The sequence below is a fragment of the Giraffa tippelskirchi genome, chromosome 9 (assembly GCF_054371585.1).
Source record: "Giraffa tippelskirchi isolate mGirTip1 chromosome 9, T2T-mGirTip1v1.2.pri, whole genome shotgun sequence".
Lineage (NCBI taxonomy): Eukaryota > Metazoa > Chordata > Mammalia > Artiodactyla > Giraffidae > Giraffa > Giraffa tippelskirchi.
In genome coordinates this window covers 144,377,545-144,397,356 of record NC_137283.1, presented here as the reverse complement: position 1 = coordinate 144,397,356, position 19,812 = coordinate 144,377,545, and the positions used below count along the sequence as shown (strand labels likewise).

General features: G+C 39.3%; 2 protein-coding genes across 7 annotated transcripts in view; one reads left to right on the top strand and one right to left on the bottom strand.

The window, feature by feature from the left end:
- PEX3 (peroxisomal biogenesis factor 3) overlaps positions 1-13,936 on the bottom strand; it is a 31,074-nt gene extending 17,138 nt beyond the window's left edge. Inside the window, exons 1-3 of one of the 2 annotated variants that reach the window (XM_081531026.1) lie at positions 13,637-13,936; positions 4,333-4,464; positions 4,008-4,111 (exon numbers count right to left, since the gene is read on the bottom strand). Coding sequence is in view for 1 of the 2 variants with exons in the window: in XM_081531025.1 (XP_081387151.1) it covers positions 4,333-4,464; positions 13,637-13,709 (205 nt within the window). In the remaining variant the exon portion in view is untranslated. The remainder of the gene's footprint in view (positions 1-4,007; positions 4,112-4,332; positions 4,465-13,636) is intronic. The other variant, XM_081531025.1, reaches the window with a different exon arrangement.
- Positions 13,738-19,812, top strand: part of ADAT2 (adenosine deaminase tRNA specific 2) — a 28,433-nt gene continuing 22,358 nt past the window's right edge. For 4 of the 5 annotated variants that reach the window (XR_014065849.1, XR_014065850.1, XM_081531049.1 and 1 more), the window contains exon 1: positions 13,738-14,182. Coding sequence is in view for 2 of the 5 variants with exons in the window: in XM_081531049.1 (XP_081387175.1) it covers positions 14,087-14,182 (96 nt within the window). In the remaining 3 variants the exon portion in view is untranslated. Of the gene's footprint in view, positions 14,183-18,786; positions 18,980-19,812 lie in introns of all 5 variants that reach the window. The other variant, XM_081531050.1, reaches the window with a different exon arrangement.

The window sequence follows — 19,812 nt, the reverse complement described above, 5'->3', positions numbered from 1 at the left end:
TGATTTAATAAAATGATCTTTTATCTTTAGCTATACATTTTGCTGCATATTTTATTTCTAATTTTAGAAAACATTTAGTTTTTAAAATTACTACACAGCAACAGGCTTCCCTGGTGGCTCAGTTGGTAAAGAATCTGCCTGCAATGCAGGAGAGTGCTTGCAATGCAGGAGACCGGAGTTCGATCCCTGGGTCAGGAAGATCCCCTGGAGAAGGAAATGGCAACCCACTCCAGTATTCTTGTCTGGAAAATCCCATGGACAGAGGAGACTGGTGGGCTACAGTCCATGGGGTCACAAGAGTCGGACATGACTTAGCGACTAAACCACCAACCACCACCACAAAGCATAGGCATTTGTTATCACCTAGACAAAAGTGCATCAGGCTATTAATAGAGACTAAGAACTGCTGAGCTGTAGTTTTGGTTTTGACAATGGCTACTGCCTGTAACTCTGAATACCAACATGAAGATAAAATAAGATGTAATACTCAATGGAAAGAGACTGCATGTAATTTATGAAAGTTACTTTACTTATGGCTCTATGCATGGTATAAAAAATGTTGTAGAAGTGTAAACACATAAATTTAAAGTGAATGTCTAACACTAAAGAAGCAATGATAACAATATGAAAAAATATCAGAGATTACAAATGCCATATTCTAAAAGGGAAAACTTCAGTGTATGATTTTTACTTCTTGACTAGGCAGGACATTAACTACAAAATCCATGTTAATTTTTTTTTTTCTATAGGAAGTTCAGCTTCTGACCTACTCTAATCCTTTATTTCAGCACTGAACTGTGCTGCTTCAGCATATTTCCTCAAGGCACATGATTAAATCACCTAAGTTACTGAGACCACTAGCGATAGCAGGAGCTCAGAGTCAATGTAAAATGTGGTTTCTTAGTGTCCATGGTATATACATCTAGCCTAAACATGATATTTTACCTTACCAAGAAAAAGCAGTGCGAGAGTCCTACGTTTAGGAAATGGGGTTAGTATGAAACTTAAAGATTATGTGGTATAATGACATGATTTAAGAGAAATCTCTTCAATAATTCTCTTATCTCAGGATAAGGACTTTCCACTTGAGCATATTCAACTAAAGACAAGGCTATTCTTCTCTTCCAGCCATCTGTACTAACACTGAACAAATATGTTTCTGTATTGAGTTGAATACAGCTTTCATGTCTTGTTTTAGCCATCCGGCCTCCATGATAAACACCCCTAGTGCAACCACAAATCACAGGACAACCCTTCACCCGCCTTGAATCTGTGTGACCCTGAGCAAATTCTTTAACCCCATGCCTCAGTTTCCTCATCTGTAAACTGAGGGTGACAGTGGATCTACCTTACAGGACTGTTGTAAGGGTTAAGGATAAAAGGCATTTAGAACACTGCTTCTTTACACATGGAAGTGCTCAGTAACTGTTAGCTCTTTTTAATATTATACTTATTTGGCTTCTTCTGACACATTCCAGTTTGTATCTTCCTAACATGTGAGAGGCAGAAATGGACTTGTGCTCTGACTACCACAGAGCATGTTATAACTATCTTTGAGCTGAACTACAGACTTTACTACTGCAGTCTAAGATTAAATTAATATTTCCAGAAGTCATATCCTACTCTGTTCATAATAAGCTTATGCTCATCTAGAGTTCCTAGTCTTTCCTCATACATCCTGCTCCTAAGCAAGTCTGGACAATCCTGACTCAGTACAATTGACTTTAAATGCAGAACAATTCTTTTATTCCAGTCTATCACTTAAATGGGACTAGACTATTCTGTATTCCAAAACTTCAATTGTAGTGTCAGTTACTCATCCAAGCATTGTGTCATGTGTAAATTTAATAGGCACTCTTTCCAAATCTTTAATAAAAGTCATGAACATGATAAAGTCAATGGGCAGGGCACAGAGGCATTCCATTAGATGCTATCTTTCAAACTAGGACCAACTTCTTATGTTAAAAAACTAATTATATTTACCTAAAAGCACTAAATTTTTCTCGTATGTTCATTACCTCTTACTCAAAAGAATAGAAATTTAATTATATGATTTGCAACCCCATTATCAATAGACATCAGAAAGCTAACTTGGAAATTTTTTCAGTGAGCCTATATTTTGGCTTTTAGCACCATATTTTAGTTTTAACTGCCTTATATCAGCTATTTATTCATCTGAGGGGTGTGACGGTCATGGAAATGTGCTATCCACACATTTTCTGCTGGGAGGAGCCATAACTGACTGACAGTTCTAGCTGCCACTTCTCTGGATCTACACTGCTCCTAGACAGGGACAGTTTCTTAGTGAGGATACAAAAGCAGGCCCACTTCTGAGGGACTCCTCTACCAGAACTCTTAGGCCAAGATTTCTTAGAACTGTGCTGTTCTCAGAGTCTCTTCTTACGAAACCTTCCTTCCTTTGTCCATTCTAGTCACAAGCATCACACATGCACTGTGGGCTGAAGGCTCTCCTTGATAGCTTCTGCTCCCTGCCTTTTATTCTGCAGGGGTGTCCTCCCAATCAGTCTCCTGTACATCTAACTGCATCTGAGCTGTGCTTCTCAGAGCACTTAAATTGACATAAGGGTCCATGTCAAACTGAAATGTATTTTCAGACCCCAGAAGTTAGCTTTTTCCAGTTTTTAAAAATTTGAGTAATAACTAGAAATGAACTATTCTTAAATTAGTCATTACCAGTGGAGAGAGGGAAGAGGAGGAGGGACATTATAACAGTGGGGGGGGGGAGGGTTATTATGGGATTATATGAAATTATGTGTGTGAAACTTCTGAAAATTGTGAAGCACTACAGAATTTAAAGAATCTCTCATTCAATTAAAAAAGAAAAAGAAAGGAAAAATGGACCATTCTAATTCTCCAAAAATTCATTAAAATGCCCTTGGTAGTACCACTATGTTGAAAGCTAAATACTGATTCAAAGAGATACGTAATTTTTAAAAAGTTGTTTGTTACTGAGTATTTATTACATATCAAGCACTTTATATAAATTATCTCATCACTTTCTCATAAAATATTTATGAAGTGGGTTTAATGATGATCATTTTATAGAGAAAGAACTACCTTTAGATTTGCCGAAGGACACACAGACGTAACACGCAAAACTAGGAATGGAACCAGAACTGCCTCCGCCTTGAACCTCTGCTCTTACTTACTGTACCTTATCTGAGTTGCCATTTTATATGGCATTTATGATTAATTTTTTCTTTATAGACTGAAGTATTATTATTTCAAACATTAAAAACCATACTATGGCCACAACTAAATGTGTCTCTTAACCTTCTTAATTTCAGTCTCTTTTTCTGTCAAATGAGACTAAACTAAAAATAAAAGTTCTTCCAATCTTGAAAAAAAAAATTCTACTTTTAAAATTGAATGAAAAGAACCTACCTTATAAATTTTTTCTAAATTAGTTGTTCTTGAAAGAAATGGAAGAAAAGGATTAAAGTTTAAACAACAAAAAAAGAAAAACAAGTTTGACATGGATTTGAGGACTAATTCTTCAAGGAGTTAAGAAAAATATACCACAACACCTTGCTTTCTTCAAATACGGGCAGCTGATTTTGTTACAGCATCCTCCCAGGAGGTTTCTAGCTCTGGAGGTTAAATTATTACCACTGATTCACACTGGTTGAATGTATAGTACTGTGTTCTGCAGGTGCCTCTGTAAATGTAAGAAACTTAGGACTCTTTACTATGGCTTCCGTGGCCAGAGGGCATCAGGGCACTCCCTCGACCTTATCTCCTATCACTCTTCTTCCATTGCTCATGCTACCCTAGCTGCACAGCCTTTCTGCTGTTTCTCAAATATGGGAATAGCCAAGCTTGTTTCCACCTCAGGCATTCTGCAGGGCTCTCTCCACTGTCCCATTCAATTTCTCCTCAGAGGTAAAGGGCCTGATTCTGTTGGTTGTCCTGCCTTAAAGAACATCCCCACCCCTCACACAGCTCATTCTCCTTATAAACAGTTACCACTGCTTAAAGCTATTTACCTGGTGTTTATCATCTTTTTCTCTCACTAGCATATAAATTCTGAATGTCAGGTCTATTGTTTCTTCAGTCGCTCAGCTTATGCTTCCCCAGTACTGAGTATTTGCTGGATGAATAAAGAAAATGAATAAACTAGTATTTATGTTGCATTATTAATTTACACTGATTTTTAAAATCCACATTAAATAATGTATTTCAGTTAAATCACGTAAACACTTGCTAGATTTGTCATTTTTGCCTTTTCCTCTAACTTTGCTCCTAGAGATATGTAAATTAATATAAATCATCAAGCAACTTCATACGTGTATAAATATTTCTCTGTCTTACCTGTCATATTGCAAGTCCTCTGGTTACTTTCAAAATGATACTGTCGTCGTGCTTGGGCAATGTATTCTGCAGCCTCCCTTTCTTGTATTTCTCTGATTTTCTTCTGTCCGTATTTCCCCAGGATATATACTCCTAAAATTATTTTCAAAAACAAGTTAGCATACTAATCCAGTTTATTAGAGAATCAAAAATTCCAAACAGTATTTTTAACCCAACTTTTCTAAATATAGGGCTTATATTAGTGAAAAGCTAAAAATCACAACTTTTAAAAACCTAAATTAAATAATTATATAATTGCAACCTAAAGAAAAAGAAAAGGAGATTGGCATTTTAAAGGTCAATGGCAGATGGGTACATAAAGATGAGCTCTGAAGAAACAGAAGGGAATTAAGTCTACAAAGTCAGGCGATGCCTTTAATAGTGAACTGGAGATATTCTAAGTGTCCAACAAAAGGGAACTGTTTAAATACATTATGGCCTAGCCATACAACGGAATCTTATAGCTATTAAAAACCACATTGCTAAACAGTTCATGACTCAAGGAACTATCCATGTTATATTGTTAGAAAATAAAATAAGATCCCGAAAGTTTTGCTTTTTAATGTAAGTAGATATATATGTAACAGATGGATTTTAATTTCTAACATATATTAAACAATGATCACTGCTGAAGAGTGGGATAGTGGGTGCTTTTTTTCCTTCTGCTTGCTTCTCTATGGTTTCCACATTTGCTTCAATCAAAATATAATATTTTTAAAAATATAAGAAAAAATTTTAAAGGAAGACTAAGAGAAAGGTAAGCAGTCAGGCAGACATGGAAAACTAGAAACTTACATGAAAAAGGGAGGGAGAAGAGGGTACAGAAATTCCTAACTTATAAGAGTATAAAAATATAGGTGGGGTCGTGTGCCTGTAATTTACTTTAACACATTTTAGTATAGACAGTATAACATAAATTTTGGTCATACCCTGTGGGCAATCAATTGTCCTGGCTGGTAAAGTGAACACTCTGGCATGGTTAGTTAGCATTTGGTCAAAAGCCACATTTCAAGGTGTAAGTACTTAAACTAACTTTTACCAAGCACAATAAATATCAGAAATGGCTTTTTATAGATTAAATGTTTAAGATACTGGATTTAGCTAAAACATTTGAGTAATATTCATTTGAACAAGAACACACTAACCTAGCAAATCCTTCACCTTTTAGGAATAGATAGTTCAAAGGATTCTTAGACAAGAGTTAACCAAAGGGCCAACAGAATCCTACATTGAGAATATTGTTGCATTTGCTTCCAGTAAATCTTTTATGTGTGGTTCTGTTGCTGCACCAAGAAAGGACACTGGGATTTCAATGAACTTACAGAACAAGTAATGATACTGTTTTAATCTATGCTTGCTAACATGTTTTAACGTGTGCCAAATTTGTTTCATAACTTCGCAACAAGGTTGCAGGAAGTAACTAATCCTCACCTACCTCCAACTGTCTGTAGCCACCAATATGACAAGAAGAACATAAGGACTGTATGTGAGCTCAATAAATGGATTTGATTTGTCTGTCATCAGTGGAGAAGAGAAAGTCCTCTAGGAACGTTAAAGTGAATGCTGCTGCGTCGCTTCAGTCGTGTCTGACTCTGTGCGACCCCATAGACGGAAGCCCACCAGGCTCCGCTGTCCCTGGGATTCTCCAGGCAAGAACACTGGAGTGGGTTGCCATTTCCTTCTCCAATGCAGGAAAGTGAAAAGTGAAAGTGAAGTCGCTCAGTCGTGTCTGACTCTTCGCGACCCCATGGACTGCAGCCTACCAGGCTCTTCTGTCCATGGGATTTTCCAGGCAAGAGTACTGGAGTGGGGTGCCATTATATCCTGAATTATTTTCACTAATGTAAGCAATACAGATGAACTGATATGTTAAATATCTTAAAAGTCATAGTTCAGTGAAAGAGTATGTGCTACAAATAATTAGAAACAAAGTGTGACTGCTTTTGTTTGTATGCAAATAAATGTATTATACTCATCTGTAAAGAATAAATAAAAATTCATATAAATGGCTCCAGAGCTACCCTTCTCATAATCCAGCCTCAATAAACTGATGACAGTGCTATAATACTAACAGAATGAAGAAACTGATTTATGTTTCACAAAGTAACCCTTTGACAGGCAACTCTTACATAACAACTTCTCAGTGAACTGCTTTTATTTTATTTGCCTAAGGGCTAAAAATTTTGGGTAAAATGATTATTATTCCTCAAACCATAATAGTGTAAAATGAAATGCTGCAATGACACCCCTTGTATAGTTAAGAATTCTCTGGAATAACAATAAGTTTGATTGGTCTATGTGCTTTCCTGAGGAGAAGGTCCATTGCTTTCATCAAATTTTCAAGAGTGTCTGATAAAAGTACTTTAGGGACTACAGTTGACCTTTCAACATCTCCAGGGTTAGGAGTGCAGAACACTCCCTCCGAGAAGCGGAAAATCTGCATGCAACTTTACAGTGGGCCCACTGCACAGTTCTGTGCCCTTGGATTCAACCAGCTGAGGATCCGCAGTGCTGCAGTATTTACTGAAAAAAAGTCTGCATATAAGTGGTCTACCTGCGTGCATGCATGCTCACGTCAGCTGTGTTTGACACTATGCGACCCCATGGACCGTAGCCCACCAGGCTCCTCTGTCCATGGTATTTTTCCAGCAGGAATACTGGAGTGGGTTGCCATTTCCTTCTCCAGGGGATCTTCCCAACCCAAGGACTGAACCTGTGTCTCCTGTATTGCAGGAGGATTCTCTACTGCTGAGCCACCAGGGAAGCTCCCTATAATAGGTCTAGCACAGTTCAAACCTGTATTGTTAGAGCTCAACTAACTGTACTGTTTATTTGGTAACTGTAGTATATGGTTACTAAAGCTAAAAGAATAAATTATTATGAGTTGAAAAGTGTCCTACCCCAAATTAACATGTTGAAGCCCCAGTATTTCAGGAAGTGACATTATTTGGAGATAGGGTCTTTGTAGCGATAATCCAGTTAAAAGGTCATTAGATGGGCCTGATCCAGTATGACTGGTGTTCTTATAAAAAGCGGAAGTTTGGACACAGACATGTGTAGAGGGAAGATGACATGAAGACACAGGGAGGAGGGAGTTATCTACAAGCCAAGGAGAGGGGCCTGAAACAGATCCTTCACTCATAGCCCTTAGATGGAATGATTTCTGGCCTCCAGAGCTGTGAGACAATAAGTTTCTCTTGCTTAAGCATGTGGTACTCTTTTATGGCAGCCCTAGCAAACCAGCACACAGTGTTAGGGTAAAATTCCATAATCCATTCTTTTCCTTGAATTAGCATTGAAGTTAAGTTTCTACACAAGGACTAATTTATCCATCTTCTCATTCTCAAAATTCATAAATTCTTGTTTTTTGGGTTTTTTTGGTCAGATTTGTCTCCCTAGGGAAATAAGAATGAAGGCAGAGAATTCATTGCCTAAAATATGGAGCTCAGGATCTATACACCTGACTTGCTGCTTGAATTCTTGTCTGAAAGAGAACAGACACTGATAGCTGAGGCATCAACTAGGTAGGAAACTTTTAAGCATGTCCCATCTTTCTGGTGGAGAAGAAAATGGCAACCCACTCCAGTACTCTTGCCTGGAAAGTCCCATGGACGGAGGAGCCTCGTAGGCTGCAGTCCATGGGGTCGCGAAGAGTCGGACACGACTGAGCAACTTCACTTTCACTTTTCACTTTCCTGCATTGGAGAAGGAAATGGCAACCCACTCCAGTGTTCTTGCCTGGAGAATCCCAGGGACGGTGGAGCCTGGTGGGCTGCCGTCTATGGGGTCGCACAAAGTCGGACACGACTGAAGCGACTTAGCAACAGCAACATCTTTCTGGGTTTAAATTTCTTCATAAAAATGAAAGGTTGGGATTACAGGAGCTTTAAAATCTCTTTAGTTATAACTTAGTTATAAATAATGAAAATTCATTAAAGATCTCAAAAAATAAATGCAAAATGTATTGAGGTTTCCTTTCAGAACATGGATGCCAAAGCAAAATGTCTTCTAGTCTTTCTTTATCATGAAGTGAAGTGAAAGTTGCTCAGTCGTGTCTGACTCTTTGCGATCCCATGGACTATACAGTCCATGGAATTCTCCAGGCTGGAACACTGGAATGGGTAGCCTTTTCCTTCTCCAGGGGATCTTCCTAACCCAGGGATTGAACCTACGTCTCCCACATTGCAGGCGGATTCTTTACTAGCTGAGTCACAAGGGAAGCTGTTCTATATTATAAACTTGGTTTTCTAAAATCATCACTTAGTGTCTTCATGGATGAAAATTCTGAAATATAACTATTTTATTAGGTTAATAATTTCTGTAAGAGTTTGAAAATAATCTGTTAACTTTACTCCCATCCAAAAGACCACCAAACCCTGCTATTGATTCTTTTCAGAAATATTTTCTAAATTTTGCCACTTTAGTCCACCCTTTTACCATTATTTTCATTCAGATCCAATTATTAATGCTCTTGAACTGGTTTAACAGTTTCCTAATTCTCCTCTTTTGTTTCTGGTCTCACACCTTTTCAACCCAGGTTTTATAGGCAAAGTGATTTGTTAAAAGTTAAATCTGACTATTCAATTCCCATGTTTAGAATTCTTCAACACCCTGCCATCATTTCTTAATGTGGTTCCCTGTTCTACTTAACATCAGAATTACTTGGGGGTATCTTAAAAATGTAGCCTTTAAGGAAGTTCCTTGAAAACATCCCCAAATGTTTTGCCTTTTGTCATTTGCAAATGATGCACCCCCAATATATGACATTGGTACACAATTGAAGCTCAATACATATTTGCTGCTGAACATCCCCTTTCCCCATTGTGTTCCCTTCTTCTTTGTAGCTGTGACTCCAGTTGATTCTTCAGTGGGGCTTGCTGAACACGACTCTCTATGCTCCCACAGATCCTCCTCTACCATGGTACTCTGATACTATGATTGCATTACTTTTGTTTATTTCCATTTCTGCTTTATGGACATACCATGAGTTCTTCAAAGTCAAAAACTGAGTCTTATTTCTCTGTGTCACCCAAGTCGAAAACAGTGAGACTAGTCACTCTCATTCAAATGTTTGTTGAATGAATGGATGAATAAATGAAAAACTAAAGAGACCAAGATGTTATAGGGATTAAGATATAAATTATAAATCAATGCTCTGAGATTTTTAAAAATCAGCAAGTGAATACATATAAATTTGGTTGTTCTCTGCAACACTTTTGCTAGCATTAAAGAGAAAAAAGAGAAAGTGTTCTTCGCTCAGGCGTGTCCAACTCTGGGCTCCCATGGACTGTAGCCCACCAAGCTCCTCTAGCTACAGGATTTCCAGGCAAGAATACTGGGGTGGGTTGCCATTTCCTTCTCCAAGGCATCTTCTCAATCCAGGGATCAAACCTGCGTCTTCTGTGTCTCCTGCACTGCAGGCAGATTCTTTATTGTCTGAGCCACCTACCATAGCAGTTTTCAAAGTGTGGCCTGGGCACTCCTGTAGGTGTACAATAACCTTTCAGGGCATCTGTGAGTAAAAATTATTTCTGTAATAACACAAATGCTCTTTGCCTTTTTCATTCTCATTCTCATACGAGTGAGTGTATAGTGGAGTTTTCTAAAGACTACATGACAAGTGCATATTGCAACTGACTAAACGTGGAAAGAGATATAAGCCAGTAAAGCTGCTGCTGCTACTAGAAGGCAGACAGTAAAGCTGCTGCTGCTACTAAGTCGCTTCAGTTGTGTCCGACTCTGTGCGACCCCATAGACAGCAGCCCACCAGGCTCCCCCGTCTCTGAGATTCTCCAGGCAAGAACACTGGAGTGGATTACCATTTCCTTCTCCAATGCATGAAAGTGAAAAGTGAAAGTGAAGTTGCTCAGTCGTGTCCAACTTTCAGCAACCCCATGGACTGCAGCCCACCAGGCTCCTCGGTCCATGGGATTTTCCAGGCAAGAGTACCGGAGTGGGTTGCCATTGCCTTCTCCGAGACAGTAAAGAGATTTGTAAAATGTAAAACAATGCTACTTTTCTCACTTGTCTTCTGAAAATAATATTTATGTTAATATGTGATAGATTTACTATTGTCATTTTTAAATAATTACTACTTCAAAAATACTCTGGTTTTAATTTTTAATATGGACACAATTATTATTAGACATAAATTTTATAGAGCTCTTTAGAGTCCTTAATTTTTAAAAGTGTAAAGGAGACCTCAGGCCAAAAAGTTTGAGAACCACTGCTCTAGTCTTAAAACTGATCAAATTGTACGACTTTGTCTAAAGCAGTTAGTCATCCAAATTCCTACCTAAGAAGGCCCGTAAGTCAAAGTTTTTACTGAGGTTTTTTTTTTTCCCCCACCATTGGATGGACAAGCTTCTTGGGCAGGAATGTTGATATCTTACCTAATTTGCACGTCTATCAAAATGTGCCACTTCTTCCATGAAGCCTTTTCCTAATTTTTTTTTTCCAACTGTACATGCTATTTGCCAGTTTGATATGTATAGCATTTTTTCAGTTCTTATTGTTTTGCATACTTGCTGCTATGGTTTGAATGTATGTATCTCCTCTACATTCATCTGCTGAAATTCTAAGGCCCTATTCCATGGTGCTGGGAGGATGGAGTCTTTGGGAAGTGCTTAGGGCATGGGTGTGTAGCCCTCAAGAATGAGATTAATGTTCTTATTAAAGGGACTTCACTGAGATCCCTAGACCCTTCTGCCATGTGAGGATCTAACTCAGAAGCAGCCCCTCACCAAGCCATGCTTGCCCCCTGATCTTAGACTTCCAGGCTCCAAACTGTCAGAAATAAATTTCTGTTATTTATAAGCCACCCAGTCTGTGGTATTTTGTTATACCAGCTGGAACAAACTAAATCATTTGTTTTCATTCCTCTCAGACCATAAAGTTCATGAAGACAGAATGGCACAGTGTAGAAAGAGAATGTGCTCTGGATCTAACACATTGGGGTTTGAGTTCTAGCTTCCCTGTTACTAATTCTGGGATCCTTGGCAAGTTTCTTAAATTCTTAGCAGTCAGGTTTCCATGTTTTTGAATGCAGATAACAACAGCTATCCTGTCATCATCTCCACTCAACAGAAGAACTTAATATAGGGCCCACTGGGAACCCCCAAAATGGTAGCTATTACTATTAAAAATCTCTGTGAATCTGGTATTTCCAAGCATATTACTTTCAACACTATGGTAGTGGTTTAGTCAGTAAGTCGTGTCCGACTCTTGCAACCCCATGGACTGTAGTCCACCAGGCTCCTCAGTCCATGGGATTCTCCAGGCAAGAATACTGGAGTGGGTTGCCATTTCCTTCTCCAGGGGATCTTCCTAACCCAGGGATCAAACTTGGATCTCCTGAATTGCAGGCAGATCTTTACCGACTGAGCCACCAGGGAAGCCCTTCAACACTATAGGCAAGGGATAAATGTTTCTTAAATTAGATTAATTGATATGTACCATGTTGTAAGACCTATCCCTTGAAGCAGAAAGACTATGAGGGTCAAAGAAATGCCAGTCACGGTCATCTACTCTATTTGTCCTTTTAGACTGACATCCCTTTTTGCTATAAAATACTAGGATCATTTCCTTTTCCTGTTCCTCTGAACTTTCCCCCTGCCCCTCACCCCTCGCCTTTCTCTTTCCTCTTAATCTGTACCTGTAAAGCTCTCGACAGATTTTCGAAAAAAAAAAGTTTATATATCTTAAATGTACTGTTTTGCTTCCCTTATGATTATTTCTAATACACCATCAGGTTGTTCCATAAATCTGAAGGGGAATGCTATTTTTTCTTAGGTTCTAAAGAGACACTATTTTCTTTCCTTCAGTCGTGGCAAAAGTATTCTATTTATACTTCTTCCATCACACACAAATCATTAGCTTCTACAAATAAAGTGGATTCAGTAGTTTTAGCACAGTTTAAATATAATTAGATATCAGTGGATAAAAACACTGAAAAATACATTTCTATCTGTAAAGAATTTTTCAAATGCCATAAAAATTTATACTTGATCATTATTGATTTGTGATAGACCTCAGAGACAAGGAAAACACTCTCCTTGCCTCATTAACAAGAAGCCTGTTTCAAATTTTCAAGAATCAACAGAGCTTAATTACTAAGAGTACTCTCAATTTCAAATTGTTTGGGAGCCATAAAATATAATCAATAGTAAGAGAAAAACCACGAAATTCTTTGGGAAACTTCTGCTTTTGCTTTTGACTACTTCTGTAACCAAAGTATGTAGTTAGTGACAATGTATCTCAAAAAACTCAAATGCTAAAAACTCCCTCTTAACATTCCTGCATTTCTTTCTCCTGTATCACCCAAGGCATTTTGTTCCTTCCTTCAGATCTCCGCTCATTAGGACATGACTGTCTTACTAGGAAAAGCTCTCAAGATTGTTATCTAATCTGTTTCTAAATCTCCTCTCAGCCTGGGTAACTTAATTATGTGAATTAGGTGGGAATTCATCCCAATCTTGAAGATCCTGCTTGTCCAGCATCCTGCAAATACTTTCTTACTACCTAGTTTACTACATAGTTTGTATTCTAAAAGAGCAGGAACAGAGCTAAAATCTTGATCTGTGTTTTTTTGTCTAGCATATACCTTCTAGCACAGTCCTTCAATACAACTGTGCTGTTTTCAAAAAATTCGAATTAACTTTAAACAAAACTCGAAGTGCAAGCTTTAGTTTACTCTCCTCGAATATTGTGAAACTTCTGGGAAGGATGAATGCCAAATCAAGTACTGGGAGTGCCAAATAGAAATGAAAAATCTCATGGGAAAACAAGAGAAGAGAATAAGAAAACATGTGGAAGAGAATGGTGCCTTGAAACAGAAGGGAAAAAAAAGAGAGAAAAGAACCCAAGAAACAAACAAACAAAAAAGCCCCAAAACACTGAGGTGAGTTATCCCAAAGGCAGTGAGAAAAAGGCGAAAAACAGAGTAAAGGGCAGTGCCAGGGCAAAGGGCACACATTTCACAATTGCAAAGATGTAAAAAGCCTTGGAGAAGGAAATGGCAACCCACTCCAGTACTCTTGCCTGGAAAACCCCATGGATGGAGGAGCCTGGTAGGCTACAGTCCATGGGGTCGCAAAGAATCGGATACTTTCTTTCTTTAAAGAGCCTTGGAGGTTTGTCATCCCATTCCCCGTCTCAAGGTTGATCGAATCCTGGGCTGTGGTCTCTCCGCCTCTATTTTAGAAGACACACACCCCTCTCCCACCCCCTTCTTCCAATGCGCCTTGCCAAGAACGCTGTCACCCACCTCCGAGGACCGTGCCCAGGAAGATGCATTTCTTTTTGTGACGTTTCAGAAAATTCCACGTAGATCTAAGCATTTTCAGGCCCCCGGGGTGCGGACTGTCTAGAGGGAAGGGATGATGGTCCACCAGGAAACCCTTTCTTTGTCGCCTGGCACGGACGACCCGGCTGGACGGCCGTCGTCCCGCTCGGTGCTCTCCAGAAATCACAAAGGCGACTTTCCGCAGACACTGTCACCGGAGCGGGAAGGGGGCGTGGACTATAGCTGAGCAGTTGCCCTTTTCTGTTGCTGCCGCAGCTCACTGGTCCGGGGCGCCCAGGTCCGTCCAGAATTCGCTCCCGAGTGCCTCACCGTTCGATTCCCCCGGAAACGACGGCCCGCATCCGCCGCGTTCCGTAGCCTGTGCTATTTCCCCGCGGCCTCAGTTGCTGAGCGAGGCGGCCCGGGTGCAGTATGGAGGCAAAGGCGGGATCCACGGAGACTGCCGATGGCGCGTACTCCGTGTCTGCGGAGGAGACCGAAAAGTGGATGGAGCAGGCGATGCAAATGGTGAGGGGGCCGCGGCGTGGACGCATAGGGTCGGAACTTTCTCCGGCTTATCCCGACCGAGCATTTGAGTAAACGTCCCCGGGGTGCTTGCTGGGTCTGAGTGATCTCGATGGCGCTCACAGCCTCTGGGTAAACAGCTGGCTTTTACTGCCCTGAAATGTTCTTTAGTCCATTCTCACAGTGGCTCTGAGGGAAGGAAGAGAGGAAATACAGAAATTGTTTCTTTTTCACTGGTTTGAAGTAAGCGTCAACATCCCTCTTCAGGGGCTGCTGGCACGTGCGTGCTGTGTCCCCTTCTTTCCTGTGGACAATGGCAGATCCGCGAAGTTACATTATTTTGTATGTATGACCCCTTGAACCTATCCAGGAGAAGGAAGGAAGCTGAGGATGTTTCTGGTAGAGGGCAGGGTAAGAACAGGCCCCTGAGCAGTCAGATTCCACCATTCATTCATTCATTCATTCATCCATCCGACCTCTTGCCCTCTGCCCTTTTACCTTTTTCCCTCGCTCCTTTCAGCACTCCTGATTAAGGAGGGCTCTGATAAGCTTTGTGTACAACCCAAGCTTTACCCGTACTTAAGTGTGCCAGCGAACTCTTTAATAGGGATAAAAGTGTATTTGGCGTATATATATAGGTATATAAATCATACACGCACATATATGTATATTTTTAAAAACTTGTTTCTCATACTTTTTTGAAAGTGGTGGTGGTGGTTTAGTAGCTAAGTCGTGTCCGACTCTTGCCATCCCATGGACTGTAAGTGACTCAGTAAAAAAAAAAAAAAAATCTATTTTGTATTATATTCCAGTAAACGCCCAATATACACATAGTTATAATTGAGACAAAAGTTTTACACAATGATGCTTAACCCTCTTATGTACAGTTTTCCTGGTACTTCTCTTTCATTCCATTTAGAAAAAACAAATGCTGGTCATCATACCTGATTTGATTTCATGATGCAGTCTTTCAGCCCACTTCAAAATTTATTCTCCCCATTAAACTTATAGGATGTGTAACTTTTTGTCTGATACTTTAATGTTCACATATGCTTTAAATGATTAATTTATAACATGGAATTGTTTGTCCTGAACTCATTTTATGTTACTAAATTCTTCCAGCTCTAAAAAAGGAGTTTTCATGTGATATCAAAATCTCTCCTTACTCCAAATGATTTCAATAATATCATATGCTGGGCGGCATAAGTCATGAGGATGATAGTAAATGCACGTGAAGATTGAAACGTCCCAAATTAAGATGCATTTACATCTTTCTATGGATAACAGACCCAGAGGTCAGGGGATGTGGGAATGCTGAAAATTTTTCGTCTCTTCCGTTTATTTTCATTTGCTTCAGGAACTCTCCTCAGAATATTAATGGGGAGCTTGCATAGATGAAATTTTGAGATCCTACCATAGAGGACTCAATAGTGGTTTTAGAAATAGCTAAGTTTATTCAGTCATTGAACGTTTCCCCTTTGTGTATCATAAATGTGTTTTCTTTCTATCCTTTCATATCCTCTACACTATTCTCTAGACTTCTGGACTGAACATTTGAGTCTTTTTACTACTTTTTTTAAAAAATTAAAGTTTTAATTTTGTATTGGAGTATAACTGAATAAGAATGTCGTTATATAAAAAAAAGAATGTCGTGATAGTGTGGACAGCAAAGGAACTCAGCCATGCATATATATGTATCCTTTCTCCCCCAAACTCCCTCTCATCCAGACTTCCACATGACATTGAACAGAGTTCCCTGTGCTATACAATAGATCCTTGCTGGTTAACCATTTTAAATGTAGCAATGTGTACCTGTTTGATATGACCTTGGGCAAATCACTGTATCCCCCTAGAGTATTGCCTCCTACTTTATAAAGTGGGATGGTTGAACTCCTAGTAGTCTCTAGGATCTCTCTGGCCTTGACATTTTTGTCTCTTAAAGTAAAGTAAAGTGAAGTTGCTTAGTCATGTCCAACTCTTTGTGACCCCATGGACTATAGCCTACTAGGCTCCTCTGTCCATAGGATTTTCCAGGCAAGAGGCCTGGAGTGGGTTGCCATTTCCTTCTTCAGGGGATCTTCCCGGCCCAGGGATTGAACCCAGGTTTTCCACACTGCAGACAGACACTTTACCATCTGAGCCACAATTGGACTATAAACACCTAAGGGTGTGATTACCTAGTTTATCTACACAGGGTCAAGGAGGTCCTTAGTTTGCACTTTTTTTTTTTTTTGGCCAGTAGTATATGTTTCTTCCCACTCCAGAATTCTTGCCTGGAGAATCCCATGGACAGAGGAGCCTGGCGGGCAACAGTCCACAGGGTCACAGAGTTGGACACGACTGAGCGACTAACATACACACATATGTTTCTTCCAGATCTTAAACAAAGGGAAAAGAATGCTTGTGATAAATCTTGGACTTTATCCAACCATACCCCCCACCTCCACTAAAGAAACTTCAAATCTTAAACTACTCTGAAGACTTGTTGAAGTAATAAGAAGTGTCCTGTGTACTTCTGAGAAGAGTTTACGATCAGACCAGAAGGATAGCTAGTACCAGATTCAGAGGTAGCTAATGTGTTCTGAGGAATTTGAAAGTGAGGTGTCCAGTGTACATGTAATAATAGGGAGGATACTAGCATACTCGCAGCACCTGGAGAGAGCAGGCATATTTATATGACCAATTCAAGTGGCTAAGTGTTTGGCTGATGTTAGTGTTTGTTGGGCAAATGGAGATGGATTCTTTAAAGTATATGATGAAAGGCAGAAAACATAAAAGGAATGAATAGGTTTTAGTTATATAAATAGTGAAGATTTCTACATAGTAAAAAGGTAAGATACAAAGTAACAAAGCAAAGGGCAGAAGGAAAATATTTGCAACGTAAATAAAAGGACAAGTTTGATATAACCTTGATATATAAAGAACCTTGGCAAAGAGATATACACCCTAATATTGAAAAAGTCAAAAGATATGAACATGCTATTTCTAAAAGAAACACAGATAATGAACAAGTTAACAAATGTGCAATTTCACTAGTAATAGATTAAATTCAAATTTAAAAAGAGATATAATTTTTCAGTATTCTTGTCTGGAGCATCACATGGACAGAGGATCCTGGAGGGCTATGGTCCATAGGGTTGCACAGAGTTAGGCCTGACTGAAGCAACTTGGCATAATTTTTCAGTTGTTAAATTAGCAAAGGTCAAAAACTTGTAATGCTTGCTGTAGATAAGGATGTGTGTGTGAGGAGTTGGTTAGTTGGTTGCTGAAATTGGGGCATCTTTTCTAGAACGCAACTTTGTTATATACATATAAAAAAGCCTTAAAACTGAGTTTATCTTTTGATCCAGTAATATCTTTATGGTATTTTTTCCCCAGATGAAAACATTTTAATATTTAATATTAATAAGAATTAAGAAATTTATAAGTCATAAGACTTATTTTTATAAATTTATTGACATATATACTTTTAAATAAATGGAATTACATATTCTCTTCATGATTGTAAGTATCCTTTTTTCCTAGGTATAATTATTTCTTTGGAGAAGGAAATGGCAACCCACTCCAGTGTTCTTGCCTGGAGAATCCCAGGGATGGCGGAGCCTGACTGGCTGCCGTCTAGGGGGTCGCACAGAGTCGGGCACGACTGAAGCGACTTAGCAGCAGCAATGATTTCTTATTTCGGTTTATTTTCCTCTCACCCCATCCCATAGTTCTTTTATTGCTCTGGAATGAATTACCAAACATGGGACATAGGATGTATGTATTTGAAAGCCATCTATCTAGATGTTTTTAGATTGCCTTCTAGAACTATACTGCCCAGTGTAGTAGCCACTAGCATATGTGGGTAGTTGTTTCATGATTAAGATGAAATTAAATATTCAGTTCCTCAGTCATGTTAGCCGCTTTTCAAGTACTCAGTAGCCACACATGGCCAGTGGCAACCATAATGGACAGCACAGATCAAAGGACATTTCCATTACTATCGACAGTTCTGTTGGATAGCACTGGTCTGAAATGGTCCCAGGTCCATCCCCAGTATGAGAATGTTCTGTCCTACCCCTGTTCCCACTATCCCTGGAATTATCACTACTGAACATTTGGCGATGTTACAGGTGAGAAGTAATATCTGTGTTACATTTCTTGTTGTTCTTTAGTGAAGTTATCAAACTTTAAATAAAGTTCTCTATATTTTATTATTTTGTAAAATCACTGTTTTTCATGACAGTTTTCTTTTGGAGAGAGAGCAGATAAAAAGGTCATTGTTTTAATCATCCCAGCATATAATTCTAAGGGTGTAGGCTTAGAATCAAATAAAAAAATAACAGCATTGCACTCTTACATTCCAGACACATTGCCATGGGCTGTGTTTCATACTGGCCATATGTATAAGGTCCACAGTAGTCCTGCTCTATGGTGGTTATTGTTCAGTCACCACTAAGTCATGTCCAACTCTTTGTGACCCCATGGACTGCAGCATGCCAGGCTCTTCTGTCCTCCACTATCTCTTGGAGTTTGCTCAAATTCATGTCCATTGAGTCAGTGATGCTATCCAACCATCTCATCCTCTATCATCCCCTTCTTCTCCTGCCCTCAATCTTTTGCAGCATCAGGGTCTTTTCCAGTGAGTCGACTCTTTGCATCAGATGGCCAAAGTATTGGAGCTTTAGCTTCACAACAGTCCTTCCAATGAATATTCAGAGTTGATTTCCTTTAGAAATGAGTGGTTTGATCTCCTTGCTGAACAAGGGACTGCTGAACAAGAGTTTTCTCTAACGCCACAATTTGAAAGCATATCAGGTGTGTATTATTACTGTCCTCATTTTCAGACGTGGACATCGAGGTTTAGAGTTAAGTGAGCTTCCCACAGTTAGGGAGCTGGTAAGGATGGAGATGTGATTTGAGCCCAGCCACCTGTCTTCACCCCCAATTTGTCCTGTGCTGTGTTTGGTTGCTCACTGCTCCCATTGTACTCTATTGGACCCCTCTGCCTATTCACTTTATTCCCACTGACTACCATGCATTGGGAATCCTAATTAGACATTTGGACTTTTTTTCCTCTGTGAATTGCCTAGATATAGTCTATTTTGCCCAATTTTATTATTAGTTTTACTTTTAAAAAAACATATTGTAGGGACTTCCCTGGTGGTCCAGTGGCTAAGACATCTTGCTCCCAATGCAGGGGGGCTGGATTTGACCCCTGGTCAGGGAACTAGTATGTAGGTCAAGAAGCAACAGTTAGAACTGGACATGGAACAACTGAGTGGTTCAGAATTGGGAAAGGAGGTATGACAAGGCTGTATATTATCACTCTGCTTACTTAACTTATATGCAGAGTACACCATGTAAAATGCTGGGTTGGATGAAGCACAAGCTGAAATCAAGATTGCCAGGAGAAATTTCAACAACCTCAGATATACAGATGATACCAGCCTAATGGTAGAAAGTGAAGAGGAAAGTAAAGAACCTCATGATGAGGGTGAAAGTTGAGAGTGAAAAAGCTAGCTTAAAACTCAACATTCAAAAAACTGAGACCATGTAATCCAGTCCCATCACTTCATGATAAATAGAAGGGGAAAAAGTGAAACCAGTGACAGATTTTATATTCTTGGGCTCCAAAATCACTGTGGAAA